Genomic DNA, 22,807 nt, shown 5'->3' on the forward strand with positions numbered 1-22,807 from the left:
ACAGAACAATCAATGTAATTGTACAAATGTATTTGTGCATTTTTGAGGGGAACATAGTCAGGCATCATTGTAGTGTTCAACTTTCATGAAGTGTAGACTGGATAGATCCATATGGCTTTTTTAGCCATGGAGTCAATACCAACAAATTCACTTTAGGGTAAAAACTTTCAAAAATATATTCTAGTACAAAAAAAAAGTCTAAAAAAACGATTATAGCACTTGTTCTTTTGAACCATTATTGTAGTAAAATGTAATTCACTGTGTGATGTGAAAACATCCCTGTTAAATACGTGCATATAACAAATAAAGCAACTTAAAGCCAAGCAGATCATAAAGCAAATACAAAATGATCAATAAATACAATTATTATTATGATGATTATTTTCTATTGTCAGGCCATGGATGTGGTGTGCGCTGTGCAGGCAGGTATTCTGTAGAAATACTGCTACCTTCCACTAGGAAGAGCTCAAAGGCAAAACACTAGAGCTTGGCGAAAGTTCTTCATACTTTTTTTGGCACTGGTGCATCTTTGTTCATTTTATCCTCCTATCACCAACATACCACTGCTGCATAGACTTTGAGACAGTATTACTAGTGAGGGTGTGGGTGGTAGCATTGAGTTTGAAGGGGCAATTAGTGCCTTTCAACAACACAAAAGCCTAGAAGCCTGCTCCCCAATCCCCAATCCCAAATGAACCATTATCCCTTACTCCCTTATGCACTTATTAGGATCTGAGAGGACTGGATAGGAGTAGCCCAAGAACGAATATGGCCAAACTAGTACCTAGAGCTGTGTGGGAAAGCCAGCGTGTGTGACGAAAGGTGAAATGCGTGTGGGAAATCAAGAGAAAAGAAGAGGGGGGGGGACAAGCGAGTGAATGGAAAGCGAGACAGGTGGAGACAAGTAAAAGTTTGCAGACTGGTTTTCCACTTGGTGGCCTAACCGTGGGAACGAACATGACCAACTAAGCGCTCTACTGCTCCACCATTATCCCTTTCACCAGAGTAGTACACCCCTCAGGTTCTCTTTCAATCGTGCCATCTATCATATCTCAATCCTGTTTAAACACTCATATTTTCCTCTTTTCACTCCCTGTCTTCCAGACTGCAAGGTAGGAAACTGCAGGGGGTAAAAGAGTGGTCTGGTCCCAGATCTGATTTAGACATCTTTTAAACTCCCATAGTTTACATCCTATAGTACATTTTTTTTAAAGTGTTGTTTTATTACATTTGATTCTCAAATGCAACACCAAGCCCAGGCGGAAACACACAGTAAAGCTGCCACGGCGTTTACATACAGACCCACCACCTGCACCTTCATCAAGTTATCCCTGCTCTTCTCCATAGCACTAACAAACAACAGCAGGATGTGAGGCTCAATTTATATTTTTGGAGAGGGGGATGGAGGGTTACCTACAATAAATAAGGATGCAAAGATAAAAGAAAAGAAGCGGTTATTTCAATGTAAGAGAAAATAATGGCAACCCAACAGAAATAGTCTGACTCCAATAATAAAGTGACACTGAATGTCACGAACAGGGTTCAAACAAGAACAGCGTTCATCAATCATCAGGACACACAAGATGAAAAGTGTGCCTGGCACCAAAAGCACAGAAGTGACTAGGTATTAAAAGAACCAAAAGCCAACCAACACACATACAAGAACACACATAAAATCTAACTGGGTGACAATTTGAGCCACAGATCAGTTCTTCTTCTGGACTGAAATTCAATGTTTCAACCTCACTTCAAACATCAAACTGTTCAATTCGAAAGATAACACATTGTAACAACAACTAAGGCATTTCAAAGTAGAGAGAAAATGTATTGTAAACACGTTATAAGAAGAGACGTTGAAGAAATATTGTCAAGATATTTCCGCGAGGCGCTGCAGCAGGCCGGAGAAGCCTGCGGCATGCTGGGACAGCTCGGCCACGCAGTCCACCATTTCCTGGGTGGCAGCGACTGATGGGTAGTTCTGGGCTGCTCCCTTCGTTGCCACAACGACAGCCTTCAGAGCCTGACACAGATGCCCACCTGAGGTTGTGACCTACGGAGAGAGAAAAACAAAAAGAGATTGATTATGGATTCATCATAGGACAATATGCATTTTCATCTTAACTAAAAGTCCATGATCTTGTCCCGAATGCCTTAAATCTTGATCTAAATCTCATATGAATTATGTTGCAAGCTGTTCTTTATCTTTGTATGTCATATCAAACCCTACATTTGGAATTAAATGCAACGTCGTGTTCATTAGGCACCAAACGGAAGAAAAACTGAATGAAACTGGGAGGGACTACCTTAACTCGTTTTCATTTTCCAGTTTCAAAACATTTTGCTGCAGTGTGCCCTAATGAAAACAACCCTGTCATAAAATGTGTGCTGACCTTTGCCCTGAGGTCAGGAGAGGTCAGGAGGCGGGAGAGCGTGTCCCCGATGAACACCAGCTTGTGTGCCGTCACGATCAAACTCTTCCCCCGGGAAACGAAGACGCGGGGAGGTTGGTTCCCCTGCACGGTGCGGAAGAGCACGTCAATGGAATCGGCCAGACAGGAGAGGTGGGACAGAGACTGGGAAGAATAGAAGGAGAGCAACTCTGAGTCCTCCAGAGAGAGGGAGACGGGCAGAGGAGGGGAGGGGCTCAACTGGATGGAGAGAAAGAGAAAGACAGACAAGAGAGAGTGAGATAGAGCCATCATTGTAAGGGTAAAGAATGAACATTGTCACTCATGGAACTGCCATTTATTGTGTCATGGGCCCCAATTGTCTATTATGTCAAATTCTTAGAATCACAGATGACCTCTTGTTGCATGCCTGTGACACAAGTGGATGCAACCTAAGCCTAGAGATTTAGTGAGAATAAAAACGGCAGGAGGAGAGAAACGGTGAGATTTAGGGAGAGATACTGTTAAGGTAAACAAGTTGAGTTGATCCAGGCAGGTTGAAACTGGATAAAGGGGCAGAGAGAGAGCAGGTTTACTGTCAATGTAACCTACAGTTAGGTAGATCAATGTTGACTCACTGGACTGAAGGACAGTCCAAGCCAACGCTCCCTCTAAGCCGAGCGCATGTGTGGTCGCGCGCACCTCCTCCAGGACTGCCGCGCAGAAGAAATGCGAGGCTGAGCAGAGATTGAACTTCACTGAATCCGCCCCATTAGTTGACATTATATAGATCAATGTTTTTTCTGTGATCGAATCAACATTATTACAGACACTTTTCAATGCAACAAACCAAAACAAATCTAACTTTGCAAAATGTAGTCTGATTTTGTTGAAGGCAGAGCCAGAGCTCAACAGGGTAGAATTCTATTGGCGGGGGTAGCCCAAGAGGAAACATGGCTCACTCGGGATACGTTATCAGAGTCGGTACAGACACCCGATTTCGTCACGCATCGCGCCGACAGAAACAAACATCTCTCTGATAAGAAGAAGGGCGGGGTTGTATGCCTTATGATTAACAAGTCGTGGTGTGATCATAACAACATACAGGAACTCAAGTCCTTTTGTTCACCTGACCTAGAATTCCTTACAATCAAATGCCGACCACAATAACTACCAAGAGAATTCTCTTCGATTATCGTCACAGCCGTATATATCCCCCCCAAGCAAACACTTTGACGGCCCTGAAAGAACTTCATTCGACTCTACGTAATCTGGAAACCACATAACCTGAGGCTGCATTTATTGTAGCTGGGGATTTTAACAAAGCTAATCTGAAAACAAGGATCCTTAAATTTTATTAGCCCTCCCTCTTCCTCCCTTCGGCAAATCTGACCACGACTCCATTTTGTTGCTCCCAGCCCATAGACAGAAACTAAAACAGGAACCGCCTGTGCTCAGGTCTGTTCAACGTTGGTCTGACCAATCTGATTCAACACCTCAAGATTACTTCGATCACGTAGACTGGGGTTTGTTCCGGATAGCCTCAGACAACAACATTGATGTATACGCGGATTCAGTGAGCGAGTTTATTAGCAAATGCATCAGTGACGTTGTACCCACTGTGACTATTAAAACCTTCCCCAAAACAGAAACCGTGGATTGAGGGCAGCATTCGCGCAAAACTGAAAGCGCGAATGCTGCTTTTAATCATGGCAAGGTGACCGTGGCCTACAGGGAGGAGGAGAGGGGCCTCGGAGTGTGGTGTCAGGTAAATAACCTCACACTCAACGTCAACAAAACAAAGGAGATGATCGTGGACTTCAGGAAACAGCTTAGGGAGCACCCCCTATCCACATCGACGGGACAGTAGTGGAGAAGGTGGAAAGTTGTAAGTTCCTCGGCGTACACATCACGGACAAACTGAAATGGTCCACCCACACAGACAGTGAGGTGAAGAAGGCGCAACAGCACCTCTTCAACCTCAGGAGGCTGAAGAAATTTGGCTTGTCACCGAAAACACTCAAAACTTTTACAGATGCACAATCGAGAGCATCCTGTCGGGCTGTGTCCCCGCCTGGTATGGCAACTGCTCCGCACACAACCATAAGGCTCTCCAGAGGGTAGTGCGGTCTGCACAACGCATCACCGGGGGCAAACTACCTGCCCTCCAGGACACCTACACCACCCGATGTCACAGGAAGGCCAAAAAGATCATCAAGGACAACAACTACCCGAGCCACTGCCTGTTCACCCCGCTATCATCCAGAAGGCGAGGTCAGTACAGGTGCATCAAAGCTGGGACTGAGAGACTGAAAAACAGCTTCTATCTCAATGCCATCAGACTGTTAAACAGCCATCACTAACATTGAGTGGCTGCAGCCAACATACTGACTCAAATCTGTAGCCCCTTTAATAATAAAAAAAAGTGGATGTAATAAATGTATCACTAGTCACTTTAAACAATGGCACTTTATATAATGTTTACATACCCTACATGACTCATCTCATATGTATATACACAGTACTCTATACCATCTACTGCATCTTGCCTATGCAGCACGGCCATCACTTATCCATATATTTATATGTACACATTCTTATTCATTACTTTACACTTGTGTGTATAAGGTAGTTGTTGTGAAATTGTTAGAATACTTGTTAGATATTACTGCATGGTCGGAACTAGAAGCACAAGCATTTCGCTACACTCGCATTAACATCTGCTAACCATGTGTATGGGACCAATAAAATTTGATTTGAAGAGCTTTGAATCACCCGCGAGTGAATGTGCTTTTCAGATCAGAGCGTAGTATACACATTTGTTGACATTCTTTGCTAGTTAGCAAGTTATTAGCCTAGTTACAGAGAAGTATAGGTCAGCTTTGTGGAGTTACTGCTTCCTACAAGAGCACAAAACGTATAGGCTACATTTCAAAAAGCCAGTCAGGTAAAAAGCGCATGTTAAAAAAAGGGAGTGTTTTTGCATATTCAAGCCAGGCTTGAATATGCAAATAAGCCAAATTCTCTGTTTGGTAATAATAATTGATTTTATAAAGTGGTTTCTTGCATCATACAACACAATGGAATTCTTACAACGTTCAAGTTTCCGCTCACAAGACCTAGAATTGATCTCAGTGCCCCAAAAAATAAGGGAACATTGGTAGGAGCTCATCAGTAAATACACAAACAGAATCAATGATTCATCTGAGAGCGTAGTGAGCGAACGTGGTGTGAAAATGTGAATGTTGTGTGGTGATTGGTGTTAAAACGGAGTGCGTGTGAGAGAATGAGATTGTGTGAGCGTTTGTGTGACAATTGGACAGTACGTGTGGTGTGAGAACGATTGTGTGTTTTACCCTAGGCTCTGTGGTGTGAAGGGTCTGGTTTGACCTATTCTCTGTCCGGGCATCTGAGGGAGGCTCTGGCTTTCCCTGGGGAGGAAAAGAGATAGATACATCCCTTTTACACATACAGCTATGGGCCCCGACATCAGATACTGTCTATTAAAACAACTGGATAAAACAATCCAGCAAGCGCACTTATTAAATAAAGGTGTCTGCTTAATGAGTAAAACGCAATGGAAAACGCAGACAAGTGCCAGCAAGACTGAAGACTGACCTGCAGTTTCACGTATCCCACACTGTCTCCAAGAGGAAGTGGTGCCGGGGCGGGTGTCAGACCTATTCCTGCGTACTCATTCCCCACCCCCTCCTCTCCGTCGCTCTGCCCCACAGTGATGGACATGGTCACAGTGGAGGGTTGTGCTGGGGGCAGGGGGAACGCCGGCTGGGGGGTGGGGGGTAAGGGTCTCTCCTGGATCCAGCTACCCTTGCGTGGTCCCATACTGCTCCCTACTGGTTTCACCTCGGCTATGGGCAGGGCGGGTAGGGGTCTTCGGGAGAGGGAGTCCTGGGAAGGGAGGCGGGGCCGCCCCTGGGTCTGAAATAGGATGGTGGAGTCCTCCAGCGCTCGTTGGACCATAGAGAGAAGAGTATCCGACGGAGGGCCGTGGCCACCGGCGGACAAAGCAGGAAGTAGGTCTGAGAGGCGGGCCCAAGCCTGTTGGAGAGGGGGAGGGACCTCGTCGGGTTGACTCGACTTCCAGACGGACAGGATCTCAGCCAGTGAGGTTGCCAGGTCCCTCGAGGACGCAGAGGCACCCGAGGCAGAGCTAAGCACCGATTGGACAAGGCCCGAAAGCGAGTTCCTCCATTGGACGTCACCAGACCCATTACTGGATACAGATAACCGACGCGTAGAAGACGAAGACGACGTTGACATCGTCGAAGAGGGCAAGCCGTCAAGGGTGAGAGCCGGCATGTCATAGACGCCACAGTCCGGCTCGGTGGTGGACCCCGGGTCACTGCCCTCGCCTAGCCCAAGCAGAGCCCTCTTCCCTGACCCGGGGACAGAGTAGACCTGGCCGTGCTCCGTCCCCTCTGGGGGGGCGATGGTGGACATGTCCCCCAGGCCCAGGGGTAGGCCAGGAAGGGTTGGGAGGCTGTAAACGTCCTCCTCCGATTCATCAGTAACAACAGACGTTGGGACGTTGACAGTCTGCTGCTGAGGCTCTGACGATGTGCTAAGTATGATGGTGGGAACATCATAGACCTGAGAGACGGAAGGAGAGAGAGAAAAAGCTCTACCATTACTGTCATTGTTCTTGAAGTCATTCGAAATCAGTCATTCTAAGGTCATTAGTACTGTTTGTTATAGATGTATATTCTAGGGAGGAGAAAAGAGGAGGAGATTGTATGGCCTGGCTGACACATTCCCACTGCAGTATAAACAGCTGGGTGTGACAGGGAGAAAATAGCAGTAGCAGTATTCAGACCAGACAGACTGGATTGCAGCAGTCAGCGAAACAGGTGTGACACAGAGAGCGGGCCGTGGGAGGAAGAAACAGGTGGAGGAAAGTTGAGAGCTGAGAGAGAAAGAGGGGGTTCGGGAGAGAGAGGTGGGGGGGAGTGAGGCGGAAAGGGAGAGGCCGAGGCAGGGAAGAACAGGTGAGGGAAAGCTGAGAGCTGAGGGGGGGACAAATAAATAGAGGGGGAGAGAGAAATACAGAGTGAGTGAGAGAGAGAGAGAGAGAGAGAGAGAGAGAGAGAGAGAGAGAGAGAGAGAGAGAGAGGAGACCGATGGTCTCTGTACTGTAGAGGATGGATCGTGACTTACCTCAGACTCTAGGTCAGTGTGTGGGGGAAGGGAGCGGGGGGTGTTGTAGATGCTGTCATCGTCAGACAGCGCTGCTGGGGCTGGCCGCTGCCACCTACTGCTGGGAGGAGTATCATACACCTAGTAGACCAGGCAGACCACAAGACAGCATGTTATAAGACTGTTATACGCTTGCTATAAGCACAAGGTCACAATGTCAGATATATAGTTCACATAAGCTAGGTTTCCATCCAATTGGCGACACATTTTCATGCGAATATTCAAAAAATCTGCATAAAGAAAATATGCGCATTTTCCCACACAAAATGTACTTTCCCGCTTCAGGTTTCATGTACCGCATAAAAATCGAATGTTCAATGTGTTTCCATCGCATTTTCAACTCTACTGATAGTTTTGCGTTACATTAAGTAGCAAATGTGGCTACTCTGGTCTTGGCATGTACACTCTAGCCAACAGCTCACAGATACAGTGCAGGTAGGCTGCGCGGGTTGTCTAGTCTACATGATGAGATTATTATGGATAAGAGAGAGAATATTTTTATTTGTCAAACGGCAGTCAAGCATCGATCATCATGTCAACAGAATAAGACCCTCGATATTTATTGGAAATGAGAATCAAGGTCATCACCGTGCACATTCACCGCCCTGTGAAGTTCATCAATTATTTCATATGTAGCTAAATAAACTGTATGGTTTCCCGAGTCATAGTGGGAGGACCACACACCATATCATCGTGTGACTCCAAGTTCACTTCGATATGATGGTTTTTATATCAATATTTGCACATAAAAAAAAGGAGTTTCCACCGCCATTTCTCACATAATTAATTTTACCGACACAAAAAGATTCCTCCATGTCGAACGAACAAATTATCTGTCTGCATTTATCAAGTTAATACCGAAACGTCCTGTTTCCATCACAGCTGTTTTGATTTTGTTTCTTCTTAAAACGGTACGACTTTCCTCGCACTAAAACTGTGGATGGAAACGTGGTTGGTGGTGAACTAGCATTGGCGTTTTCCCTGACTACATGACTTGACAGGGAGAAACTCCGGGCCTAATCATGACAGATTGTGGAGAGAAAGAGATGGAAGAAGAGGGGCAGGAAAGAGAGCAGGGATATTGAACTTGGAAAGGTCTTCCCTTTCTCTCTTACCTGTTCATCGAGGCTGTCGTCATCAGGATCTGCACACTCTCCGTCCTCGCGTTTCTGCCCATTCTGCTTCTTTTCATCCGACGCCATCCTTCCATCTTTGCTCTCTTGGTGCTGGAGTACAGGAGTCGACTGGGGGGTGGAGAGGGCAGGCTGAGAGGTGGATACAGGGGTTACAGATTGGGGCAAGTCTTTTCTGGTTACCCCCCTCACTGGAGGGGCTGGAGGAGGGGGCTTACGAGCAAAGTTTGGGGATCCAGGCACCCGGCCTTGTCCCTGTCCTGCTCTGGCCAGCAAGGGGGAACCCCTGAGGGGGGCAGCAGGAGCTAGCTTCCCCCTGGTGATGGGAGGGGTGGAGGGCACTCCACCCTGACCACCGGGGGTCCCTGGGGTTTTGGGGGTCGCCCTTTTCAGCTGAGGTTTGGGGGATCCCTGTGCGAGGACGGGTGGAGTCCTGAGAATCCCTGCTCCCACAGGGGTAGGGGTCTGGTACATCATCCGAGGGGTGTCCTGTGCCAGTTTGGATTGAGGGGTGAGGGGCTTAAGGGGGGCTCCCCCACCCCCGTTTATTTGTGAAGGAGTGAGGCTCTGAGCCTCCAGGACCCTAGTAGTGATGGGAGTAACCTGGGTCGACACAGCCCCCCCGACTAACCCTCCTGTGGGGGTCTGGTAGACCTCCTCGCTGGGCAGGACCGTCCCTCTGGGGACCAGGTAACAGCCGTCAGAGTGGCCTACCGCCGCTACAGTCTCCCTGGGGACCAGATAAGTGTTGTCCTCTGGCCCCTCTGGAGCTAGACCCACCGCCCGAGGAATCCCACCGGGGGCCAGGTAGACATTCTCTGGTCCAGGGTCTCCAGCCAGACCCCTGTGGTGCTGGGGCCCGAGAGCTGTGGGGGTGGAGGGGGTCTGGTAGAGGCTCCCAGCAGAGTCTGTACCTCTGGACCGGAGGGAGGGCGAGCGGGGGCGGCCCATCACCCCAACGTCCCAATCGGGACAGGGGCGTGTGCCGGAGCTGGAGCGGGAGCGGGGGCGACCCCCTAGCTCGGCCTGCCTGAGGACCCCTGGTCTCGAGGCGACAGGCACCGCCCCTGGGCTCTGGTACAGGGCCTCCCCCAGGCTAGGTGGGGTGCGGTAGACCCCATCCACATCCTCCGTGGAGACTGCCGTGCGGGCCAGGGGGCCTGGGGAGAGGTACACAGAGTCCTCGCTGGGGGCGCGGCTGGGGGGTCGGGAGTCGGCCCCCGGGGCGGTGTGGAGGAGGCGGAGGCGGTTGGCGGGGGCGATACCCTGGCGCCCGTGGAGGGAGCAGAGCCACCAGCCAGGACCCCCTCCCTGCTCCTGTTCTAGAACCATCAGGATGTCTCCCTTCCGGAAGGCCAGCTCCTCAGGGCTCTCTGCTGCATTGTCAAACAGGGCCTTCGCCAGCACCGTCTGAGGAGAGCGAAAAAGATATAACCAACAACAACAAAAATAATCACTTATTACACAATAATTACTCAGAAATAAAGAGAGATTCACAAACAATCATCACTATCCTAGTTAACACGTGGTCTGGAAAAACTCTGGGCCCTACTCATAGAGGTACATACACACTGAAGATAGAAATGCATGCAGAGACAGAGAAATGCATGCAGAGACAGAGAGATGGCCTGACTTCCCAATGGGTAGCACACATCTACATACTGACTGGACATAGACAAATGCATTGACTTGATGCCAAAGAAAGAGATTGAGAATAGCTATTTGTATAACAGTCTTAGTGAATAGAAGAGAAAGATGGGGTGGGGGGAGCAAAACAAAACAGTGTGGTGCGAGAGAGAGAGACTCATTCAGAGCACAGTCACATAATGAATAAATACATACTGATATAAGTGCGGAATCACTGCATATTCAGTCACCGCACACATTACTTACTTATAGGGGGAGTAGAAAAGAGACAGTGAGAGGAGGGAGGTCAATTATTTAAAAGACAAGAGGAGTAAATGTTAATGAGAAAAGGAAGGGAGGGAGGCAGGCAACATCTGTCTCCAGTTTGGGGTTTAATTGCCTTCCCTTGGCCCTCCTATCATCTTCTCCTTTTCAAAGCCCTAACCCCCTGGGGATTGGCTATAGAGAGACAACCTGAGCCCCGGGCCATGTTCAGTCTCAAGGAAACGTTTTCAAACAAAGTGAAACAGTGTCTGATTGTCCAATTAGATTTTTGTTTTAGGCCGCAAAACACATTGCAACGGTTTGCACACCGCCCAATGATGAGAGCTCTACTCAAACACCAGTGGATGGAAGCCAGGACAATGTTCAATTACTTAAAAACGCATCCTTCATTCATTCCCTCCCTTCCCTGAATGATGTAATCACTGATTTGACAGTATTTGATGGGATAAACGAAGGGTTCACTTCAGCCAAATGTCCTTAAACACACCCGCCCAGTTACGTCATGATGATTCTCCCAAAGAAGAAAGGATCATGCGTTTTTTTTAAAGTATTCAAACAATACCCTGGATTGAAACAGCACCCTGGATTGAAACAGCAGTATAGTGCCATGTCACCAGTTGGGTGCCTTTCCATCTGTGCCCGCTTTATCCACCATCTCTCATACAAAAGCGTGCACACACACACAAACGTCACACATACACGATTTCTACTCACTGAAAGGGACATGTTTGCTCTTCCTCAGACAGTGCTCCTATCAGGATATCGGGTCAAACAGACTCACAAGCAGACATGGTCCTCCATCTATATCCAAGAGGTGAACTGGTGACTGCTGCAGAGTCCAAACACACAATCCAAGTTGTGTTCGAGGGCAACACCACCAGCCTCCTTCAAGGCTGCAAAGGTTGAGAGATGTCCAGCTTTCTTCGCTCGCCAAAGCCCAATGGGTTCTTCTGTGTTGAGGGCATGATTGAACTGCTCCTTCTTGGCTCAGTGTTGTTGACAGTAACTGTCAAGAATATTAGAAAAGTCAGTTGGGCTGGATCGTGATGCAATCTTTAGATCACACTCCTGATAACCACTGAAGAAGGATCCTAGTCAGGGGAATATGATGATCAGTTATTGATGCTCTGTAACTTTGTAAACAATATTTGGTGTCAATGTCTACCACTTTTATCTATAAACAACTCATAACTTCAGTGGTATTCTTACCATATCCAATATTGTGATCACACATTCTAGCTCTAATTTTGATACCTGTCCTATGCTATCGTGGAGTTGAGTAAACTCAATTTACGACATAAAGTAATCTACTCAGAGGTTGTATCAGTGCCAGACATTGGGATCACCCAGTAAAAATCATAGACCATGGCAAAGACATGACTGATGACATCATAATTTCTTAACTAACGTTAACTAGCCCCTTAAAGTTAGAACGCATTTTACACTCTCGCTGATCAAATGAAAATATACCGCAAAAATAATGCATATCCAAGATTTTGCTAGCTAACAATTTGACCAACATTATCCACGTATGTAAAATCGATGGAGGCTAGCTAGGTTGCTACAGTAACGTTAGCTGCTAGCTACAGTAGCTGGCAAAACAAAAGGGGGCATGAAATCCATTCGCAGCGAGCAAACTTCAGTCAGGCTTCAAATTACACCCACTTATTGTTTCGTTAGCTAGCGTACCTACCCTTAAATCTCCAGAAAATAAAGATATCGAGCATTCCCTTATTTCAGCAGAGGGAATTCGTGGCCAACGAGGTTTTTCTTCTCTCTCCTTACTGAGAATGACTACGTAATTGGATACGATCAATAATGTACCCAACACCTTGATTGCAAATGGCCATTGAGAGGCTTTGGAGCAACCAGTCGGCCATATTGTCACTTCCCATTCGGAGCAGTCCTCCGTAGGAATGAATGGAATTCCACAATATTTCAGTGAAATGTTTCAAGAAAAAAACTACATGTATTTCAGTATTTTTGTCGTTGTAGTGGGGACAGTAACATTAGTACTCTCTAAAAAAATACTTTAAATATATTTTTAATTGTTTTATTTGTATGTTTAGCTAACATAATACAATTTAAAAGTATGCATTCAGGTGTCTGTAATAGAATAAACGTGTCATAAACGAATGTAGACATAAATAAGTACATTTATATTTATTTTGTTAAATGGAGGATTACCAAGATGACTGCACGATGGATTCAATACAGCGCCTCCTGTCAGACATCCAGGGTTTATACACATCATTGAATACAACCCTCTTGCGGTAAACGCGCAATGATTTTGAGGATGGAGAAACCGAAGTTTACAGCTCCACCTTTAGCATTTTATTCTGGAGACTCTGGGGGTAATGTACGTAACCCCAGAGTTGAGTCTGTGCCATGTTGGCCAGGCAAAGAGAGATGTGGTAACCAACTGAGTAGTTTGCATGCAAGCAGATTGCAAAGCAAGAAGTTGCTATGCTTTGCTTTGAGCCAGGATGCGTGTACATACATAGTATCTTCATGACAGAGACAGTAGAGAAAGCGAGACACCCCACTCCCTATTTTTTTCGGATTGGGCAGGGTCACTCTGGTCTATCTATTACCCCGCCCCGTAGAGCGGGTGCCCCAGAAGGGAGACATCACTTGCAAAAAATATTTCTGGTTGGGGCGGGTGGGGAGATCATTACATCTGTAATGTCTTTATTCTTTTGGAACTTTTGTGAGTGTAATGTTTACTGTTAATTTGTATTGTTTATTTCACTTTTGTTTAATATCTAGTTCACTTGCTTTGTCAATGTTAACATATGTTCCCTATTCCAATAAAGCCCTTAAATTGAAATTGAATTGAGTGGGGAGGGGACAATAAGTAAACCAGAGCCATTGGTCTCACGAGGGAAAGCATGCTCACGGGAGACAGGGAACACCAACTTACACAGACCATTTCTTCAAACATAGTGGCTGCGGTTCCGGATTTTCTAGAACCAGGCTTACTGTTGCAAAAATACTGAGATTTCTGCGCATGCAGGATCCACTAGCCTACCTCCATTCAGCTGCTGCTCAGTGCTCAGTCACTATGTGACTCTACTGCCACCTGTACACAAAACAGTTAAAACAAACTTAGTTATTTGTCTGTTGTAACAATAGGCTATTGCAAACATAAGCAGGAACGACACAAAAAGGTTGTCTAGCAATTTCATGTTATTTTTTCAGGAGGGGAGTTACATGCAGCCATTTAGGCGAGCTATATGTAGCAATCGCAGCATATAAAAAGCAAGACACAGACAGGCAGTCAATAGCAGGGGCGTCATGTGGGGCACAGGTGCACGTACCCCCTCAGATTTGCCCTGTTTAGCCCAGGTAGGTTCCCAATCTCCCAACCTCATAACTAACTACCAAGATGCCATTTCAGGCTATCAATCAAGTTAGAGCAGCTAGCTTGCCTACCTATCTTAGCTGACATGCCTGCTGGCAAGGTTGGTAGACTGTAGAAAAGCAAGCAACCAAAATATAAACCTATTATAGTTGGAACCTGTTATAGAGCACCAAACCAGTACAAGTTGTATAAATTGTTGGAGGAGACTTGTTCCAACTGTACAGACTTTGGTAAATCAGAGGTTATTGTAACTGGTGATTTTAATACAGGTATGCTCTAAAAGGGCCATGCTACTTTTAAAGCTCTTAAGAATTTTTGTAATCTATTTGCTTTATACCAGCTGATTATTAATGAGCCCACCAGGGTCTGTTCTTCTACCCAAACCATCATTGACCTTGTGTTGGTGTCGGATAGATCAAGGATATCAAACAGTAGGGTTGTAAACTATGGGCTCAGTGGTCATTCCATCATTTTCTGTAGTAGGAAGGTTCAGAAAACTGTTTTTAATTGTCATAACGTAATAAAAATTAGGGCTATGAAGAATTATGGTGAGATATTTTTGTTAATTGTTTGAGCAAATTGGACTGGTCTGCTGTATTGAAAATGCAATGAGGTGGAGAATGCCTGGGGCCAGTTTAAATCATTGTTTTTACATACTGTAGATAAGCAGGCTCCAGTAAAAAAAGGTTAGAATTAAGCAAAGAACTGAACCATGGATAAATTATAACATTTTAAAGGCAATTAAGCGTAGAAATGAACGCTTTCTGGAGTTTAGGAAATCCAGGGCAGATGATATATTTATAGACGATAAGAAATTAAGAAATGAGGTCAAGAGGATGATACAGAAGGCTAAGAAATAATATTTTAATGACAAAATAGTTGAAAATAGGAACAATCCGAGTAAATTATGAAAGTGTCTGAAGCTGTTAGGTTCTAGTAACAGATTAAAGACCAAATGTCACGTTGGTATGAATGATTCGGGAGACAGACGCAGGAATGTGTAATAGTTTTTTTTTATTTCACCCAAATGACGGTGTGCACGGTGGCGAAGACCAATCAAACACGTAACAAAAACACAGGGTTGAAACCCAAACAAAAGAGCGTGGAGTACCTTGAATAAATAACACACGCGCACAATGATTAACACACGGGACAAGACCCGTAATCATCTGCGCAATCCACAAGGGCACGAAAGCACACAGCACCTGTACTCACACGCACCAACGGACATAGTAACAATAATCAACAAGACCATGGAAACCAAAGGGCACATATATCCAAATACTAATCATTGGGAATAGGGGACAGGTGTGCGTGATGAAAGTTCCGGAGGGATTTGTGACAGTACCCCCCGCGCTGCACTAGCAGCGCAATGACACGTGCCTCGAGGACGATCACAGGAACTGAAGGGGTTAAACCAAGGCCTCATACCTTAAAAAGGGTTAATAAATTGTGTTATGATAAACTTTAAGGTCTCCTCTTTAGGAGACCTCTGTGTGTGTTAACACCTGTTTTGAGTGTTTTTCTCTTCAGCCCTTCAAGTCTCTGCTAGGTAAAGCTCCGCCTTATCTTCAAGTCTCTGCTAGGCAAAGCCCTGCCTTATCTCAACTCACTGGTCACCATAGCAGCACCCACCCTTAGCACGCGCTCCAGCAGGTATATCTCACTGGTCACCCCCAAAGCCAATTCTTACTTTGGCCTCCTTTCCTTCCAGTTCTCTGCTGCCAATGACTGGAACGAACTGCAAAAATCACTGAAGCTGGAGACTCATATCTCCCTCACTAGCTTAAAGCACCAGCTGTCAGAGCAGCTCACAGATCACTGCAACTGTACATAGCCCATCTATAAATAGCCCAACCAACTACCTCATCCCCATACTGTATTTATTTATTTATCTTGATCCTTTGCACCCCAGTATCTCTACTTGCACATTCATCTTCTGCACATCTACCATTCCAGTGTTTAATTGCTATATTGTAATTACTTCGCCACCATGGCCTATTTATTGCCTTACCTCCCTTATCCTACCTCATTTGCACACACTGTATATAAACCTTTTCTACTGTATTATTGACTTTATGTTTGTTTATTCCATGTGTAACTCTGTGTTGTTGTATGTGTCGAGCTGCTTTGCTTTTTCTTGGCCAGGTCGCAGTTGTAAATGAGAACTTGTTCTCAAGTAGCCTACCTGGTTAAATAAAGGTGAAATAAATAAAAATACACTATCAGAAGGTGGAAACCGCCTACGTTCAGACTCCTCCTGTCTGGGCCCCACTGTAGCTATCTGAGGTTCCGAGAATACGACTGGTTTTCTGACAACACAAGGCTGCCACAGGCCTGATGAAAACAGCCACCTGTCAGAAGATGCTTGGACTCGTTCACCTTGTTATGACCCTATACTTGTGATGAAAGGTCAAGTTTCGGTCAACCCCACTTCTGAGCTTTTAATTGCTGACAAGACGGTTGCTGCTGTCAGGGGGAAGTTAGATTTATTAAAATGTTGTTGCCAGGGAAAGTCACACAAGGAGGACTGGGGATATACTGTACTATCATATACTGTACACTGTACCAACTTCTGCCTACAAATTGTATTACTAAAGGAGAATTTTAATACTTAAACAAAGAATCTGTGTTCCCTTTCTACTACCAATATATATGTTTGATAATTATATAGACCTGATCATCTGTTGAACAAATTGACCAACAATTTGGCGTACTAGCCAGGAGCGAGTGACCACTTCGCTGGACTGACCATTGATCCACGTTGAAGCACTACAAAATGATAAGGTAATCAGACGCCTGTTTTATGTAAAGTCTGTAATTTGCTATAGCACGTTGTGGTTAATGAGTCATTCTGGCAAGTAAGTGGCGCCTCGCTGTTACATTTATACGAACCTACATTTCTCTGCAATAGTGGAATAATTGAAAGTGTGAAATTGTTGCACAACCCGTGGAAGGAAGCACAGACCACCTAGGTGGAAATAGGTTATAAATCCCTGGGTTAAATGTTTATGATTATGAGACTTGGTGATAGAACTTAGGGCACAAATTCCAAGTATAAATCGCGGATTGTTGAGAGAAGTGAGCTGTTGAAATATTTTCTGATAACTGAATATGTAATTGTTCTGTTTATGATGTTTCCTGTGTGTTATGACTGGATGGTGGAACATTAAATCAGGAGTTAGTTCTAAACAATATAATGCCCGTGTATTTGAATTAACTGAGTGGACATTCGGATCAGATGCTCGAAGAGTTGCCTGTGGGGGTATACACCTTAATGCATACACCACTGTATTAGAAAATTGGTGTATGAATGAACTCGTTTTGAAGTAGTAGTTTCTCCTTTGGAAGGAGAACATTATCACAGGGATACCAGAATCGTAGTGGGAGTTATACCAGAACTTATACCAGTTATAAATCATCTTGAACCTTTCACTGTTCCGCGGTTGCTCCATGGAGGACGTTTATTTTACACCACCCAAACATTACATGGTATTCAATTATCATTTACTTATCACCCTGTTCTCAATACACTTACACGACGTAAGGGATAGATTATACGCACATATAGGGATATTTTGCAGTTAATTTATCTTGACATTACACGCAGGGCCTAATTAAAAAATAATAATAATAATAATAAAATAACATTTTTGAGATATGGCAGACGGGAGGTCAGAGTTGTCTGAGGGGCCGGTCGCAATGAAACCCGCCACCCCTCTACAGTTTGTAATTGGGAAATACCCCACTATGGAAAAAGATGACCTGGGTTTCAAGAAATGGCATGATTGGACAAAAGATGCCTCTGAATATAGATTGCCAACAGATGGGTCATTTAATAAAACCAAGTATCAACATGTACAGAATATCGTGAAAAGAAGACAGGAAAATAAGACCAAGGGGAAAAAAAATCCACCCTGTTTTCTGTGACTGCTTTAGCAATGTTGAAAACTGAAGCTAACCTATTTTGGACTCAACAGAAGGCTACCTGCTTAAAGAAACCGTTAACAAAGATCAAAGACCCTGCCTCCGTCAAGACAGAGAAGTTTCCTCTAGAATGCAGCGCTCCACCATATGCTCCACCACCCCCTCCCTACTGCGGAGATAGGTTTAAAGGAATTTATCCACTACTCCCAAATGAACTAGTAGCTCCAGGTGATAATTCTTCTCCACCACCGCCACCGGGTAGAATGTATCAAGAACTAGGAGATATATGGAATGATGCCAGGGCACACTCAACGCCTCTCTACCCTAGAGTTACCACGGCAAAGGACCTCATGGCAGCTCAAGAAAATAAGGTGCAGAGAGAAATGGATAAAGCTGTTGACAAAATCAGACGACATTGCGATGATGAAGACAGCGACAAAAGGATAAGTGGAAGTAACTTAACAAAGGGAAAGAAAAGAAGAGGAGCTAAGAAGAGAGAGAGAGCGGAAAGTGAAGAAAGAGCAAGAAGTGAACAATACATAAGACAGTGGGAAGAAAAGAAGAGAGAGGAGAGAGAACGTGAACAATTAAAAGAACACGAAAGTGGAACTGAAGATGAAGAAGAAGATGGGTCTTGCGAGAGTCACAAGGACTTCCGAGCGCATGCCGGCGGCCAACAGAACATAAAACAGCAACTGGATCAATCGAGGGAGACATTGAGGCGCCTATCAAACGTGGTGCAAAGTGAGGTAGCACTATTACAGGGTGAATTTAAAAACATACAGCCTCGAACATCACAGAGACTGGAGATGAAACAAACTGAATGGATGAAGACACAGCCAGGTGAAGATGACCGTCCTGTGGGAACTTACCCTCTGGTGATAAAAACCTCTGGTACAGAACAACCGTACTATGATTACAAACCATGGAGTTTTGGGGACTTGAACACAGCAGCGAAACAATTGCCAAGCCTATCTAAAGGAGCAGACAGGTGGATTCACACCTTTGAGACTGTTATAGCCTCACACCATCAGCTGTGCCTGGGTGACCTCAGAGCTCTCATAGCTAAGGTCCTGACCCCTGGACAGTGTGACACCGTTTGGAATCAACTACAACTTACTCAAGGCCATGTCGAACTGCTGTTTACCCATTTCAGACAAGCTCTCTACCGGCAGTTGAGGGAAATGTTTCCCACCACCAGGGACGTTGCCAGACTGGGTTAACCTTATTTCACTGATATGATGATATCCTCGACCGGATGGATAAACTTAAGACAGAGTGGTAAAGGAGAAACCACTGAGAGGTTTGACTCCTCTGATACCACTGAAAACCTCTTCTATGACAGACTCTGCAGGAATCTCCCTGAGTGGGTCAGAGATAAACTGATGAATGTTGTGGAATGGGACAGATTTGAAGGCCCTACTAAAGAGGACCACATTAGACATCACTGCAGAGCCTGGAAAAAGATGAATACTGAAGAAAAAGCAAAGAAGACTGGCCTTGACACACAACTCAAGAGAGCCCAACTGGACAAAGGAAAAACCAACAATCTAATGGTGGCTGCCCTGTAGCAGCAGCCTCCTCCACCGCCTGCTCCACAGTTTACCCAAGCACCTGCTACTCAGTTCCCTCCTCAACCATATGGGAACCCACAACCATACCTACCCACACTGAGACAACCGCTGGTGTGCTGGTACTGCGGTGTGGCAGGCCATATGAGAAACATGTGTCCTCACCAACCGCAGCAGCCACCCTGGCAGCAGAGAGGTCAATGGAGAGGAAATACTGGCAGGGGAAACTTCCAAGGTGGTAGAGGTGGAAGATCAGCCTACACTGGACAGCCTCAGCCTGCCATTTCCCAGACTCAACCAATGAATGGTCGACAATATGGATGGCCCCAACAGCCTCCTGCGACAAACCAGGCGTGGTTCCCACCGCAGAATAATCAACAATAGGGATGCCATGAACCCCTTCTCCAGTGTCACTAGTACATATTTCCGGATGGTACCAAAGAACCAATCCTTACAGCCTCACCTTGCGATTCAACAATGCTCTGTTAACCCAGCACAATTGCAAGTGTCTCTGGAAGATGGAGAACCACACAACTGTCCTGATCTGGTCCAACGTGACTGACCTTTATGATGAACCTCTTGAGCTCCCTGATGTTACTCTCTTTGTTGATGGCTCTACCTTTATTGATAGGGAGACTGGTAGGAAACATGCAGGGTTTGGTATAGTTTCACTATATAGGACATTGTTGATTGAACAGCCCTTGCCTGAACATTGCTCAGCACAACAAGCTGAGCTCCTGGCCCTTACTGAAGCAAATATATTAGGTAGTGGTTTGAAGATTAACATTTATTCTGAGTCTGCATACGCCATTGGTGTTTGCCACTCCTGGGTTGGCGTTTGGAAGGGTAGGGACTTTGTTAACGCATCTGGTACCCCTATTAAACACCGTTTACAGATTGAAGCCCTGCTGGAGGCCATGTTGCTTCCAGCTGAGTTGGCTATTCTTAGGGTCCATGCCCACACAGGTAACACTGACAGCGTTAGTTTGGGTAATGCAGCTGCTGATGCTGCTGTTAAGAATGCTGCTTCCCGCTGCCATACTCATGCTGTTCTGCTTGCCTCCCCGTGTACGTCTGAAATCACTGATCTGGAACAACACCAGGCTGCGGATGCACTTAATCATCCCTTGTGGGAGTCTAGAGGTTGCTCTAGGGGCCCTGATGACCTGTGGAGACAATCCCTCTCTGGCAAACCAGTTCTGCCTCTACCTCTTGTCTCCTCTGTGTGTCGCCTGGCCCACGGGGTGGGTCACGCGCCAAGGGGGGAGATGGTAAGACTAATATCTGACACCTGGTTTTGTCCAAATCTGATTGAAATTTGAAAAAAACACATGTTAAATGTACTACATGTAATGGCTGTTGAAGGTAGTAGACCAAGGCGCAACGTGTTGAGTGCTCATATTTGTATTTATTATACTGACACACTATAAACAAAACAAGAAAACGACAGCCAGCAGTTCTGTCAGGTTAACATGAACTAAACAGAAAATAACCACCCACAAAACCCAAAGGAAAACAGGCTACCTAAGTATGGCTCCCAATCAGCGACAACGATGTACAGCTGTCCCTGATTGAGAGCCATACCAGGCCAAAACAAAGAAATACAAAACATAGAAAAAAGGACATAGAATGCCCACCCTAGTCACACCCTGGCCTAACCAAAATAGAGAATAAAATCCTCTCTATGGCCAGGGTGTGACACTACATGCATGCAATACAACACTGGTAAGGGTACCCCCCTGAAACCAGGGAAATTTCCAGCACCGGCCGGCCCGTTCACCCATTTAGCTATGGATTTCATAGACATGGCTGAACAAAAAGAAAGACAGAAAGAGATACTGCCTGGTAATAACTGACCGCTTTACCAGGTGGGTCGAAGCATTTCCAACCGTGTACTGTGATGCCAAAACAGTAGCAAAAATTCTGGTAAGGGAAATTATCCCTAGATTTGTTATTTCGGAAGTTCTTTCTGCAGACAATGACACCCATTTCACAGGAGATGTGGTTCCACAGGTGGCTGGCCAATTGGGGATAGATCCGAAGTTTATTTGTATCTACCACCCACTGTCACGCTGGAATAAAGTATTTGGAGACAGACGCAGGAATACACAATAGGGTTTTTTAATACACCCCAAAAAAACACGTATACAAAAAACACTGGGCTGTACCCAAACAAAAGAGCGAGAGTAAACCTCGTTGAATGACACAGGACGATACCCGTAATACACAATATATAAAACATGCAGCATAACAGCTGCAACAACGCATACAGTTGAAGTCAGAAGTTTACATACACGTTAGCCAAATACATTTAAACTCAGTTTTTCACAATTCCTGACATTTAATGCAAGTAAAAATTCCCTGTTTTAGGTCAGTTAGGGTCACTTTATTTTAAGAATGTGAAATGTTAGAATAATAGTAGAGAGAATGATTTATTTCAGCTTTTATTTCTTTCATCACATTCCCAGTGGGTCAGACGTTTACATACACTCAATTAGTATTTGGTGGCATTGCTTTCAAATTGTTTAACTTAGGTCAAACGTTTCGGGTAGCCTTCCATAAGCTTCCCACAATAAACTGGGTGAATTTTGGCCCATTCCTCCTGACAGAGCTGGTGTAACTGAGTCAGGTTTGTAGGCCTCCTTGCTCGCACATGCTTTTCCAGTTCTGCCCACAAATTTTCTATAGGACTGAGGTCAGGGCTTTGTGATGACCACTCCAATACCTTGACTTTGTTGTCCTTAAGCCATTTTGCCACAACTTTGGAAGTATGCTTGGGGTTATTGTCCATTTGGAAGACCCATTTGCAACCAAGCTTTAACTTCCTCACAGATGTCTTGAGATGTTGCTTCAATATATCCACATACTTTTCCACCTCATGATGCCATCTATTTTGTGAAGTGCACCAGTCCCTCCTGTAGAAAAGCACCCCCACAACATGATGCTGCCACCGCCGTGCTTCACGGTTGGGATGGTGTTCTTCGGCTTGCAAGCCTCCCCCTTTTCCTCCAAACATAACAATGGTCATTATGGCCAAACAGTTCTATTTTTGTTTCATCAGACCAGAGGACATTTCTCCAAAAAGTACGATTTTTGTCCCCATGTGCAGTTGCAAACCGTAGTCTGGCTTTTATATGGCGGTTTTGGAGCAGTGGCTTCTTCTTTGCTGAGCGGCCTTTCAGGTTATGTCGATATAGGACTCGTTTTACTGTGGATATAGATACTTTTGTACCTGTTTCCTCCAGCATCTTCACAAGGTCCTTTGTTGTTGTTCTGGGATTGATTTGCACTTTTCGCACC

General features: G+C 45.3%; 1 protein-coding gene across 3 annotated transcripts; it reads right to left on the reverse strand.

Moving 5' to 3' along the window:
- Nucleotides 1-9: 9 nt before the first annotated feature.
- On the reverse strand, nt 10-12,443 carry efs (embryonal Fyn-associated substrate). Of its 3 annotated transcripts, none has more exons than XM_029760313.1 (8): nt 12,339-12,443; nt 11,360-11,736; nt 8,717-10,144; nt 7,563-7,682; nt 6,006-6,998; nt 5,744-5,818; nt 2,391-2,513; nt 10-2,050 (listed from the first exon to the last, which is right to left on the reverse strand). In XM_029760313.1, exons 2-8 carry the CDS (start codon nt 11,369-11,371, stop codon nt 1,868-1,870), a joined length of 2,934 nt encoding a protein of 977 aa, XP_029616173.1. In that variant the 5' UTR covers nt 11,372-11,736; nt 12,339-12,443; the 3' UTR covers nt 10-1,867. The 3 variants fall into 3 exon arrangements, with proteins under 3 accessions (XP_029616173.1, XP_029616171.1, XP_029616172.1); XM_029760311.1 differs by having other exon boundaries at nt 2,391-2,648; XM_029760312.1 differs by having other exon boundaries at nt 2,391-2,648; nt 11,360-11,651; nt 12,339-12,442.
- Between the last annotated feature and the right edge of the window lie 10,364 nt (nt 12,444-22,807).

The sequence above is a fragment of the Salmo trutta genome, chromosome 8, assembly GCF_901001165.1.
Source record: "Salmo trutta chromosome 8, fSalTru1.1, whole genome shotgun sequence".
NCBI lineage: Eukaryota > Metazoa > Chordata > Actinopteri > Salmoniformes > Salmonidae > Salmo > Salmo trutta.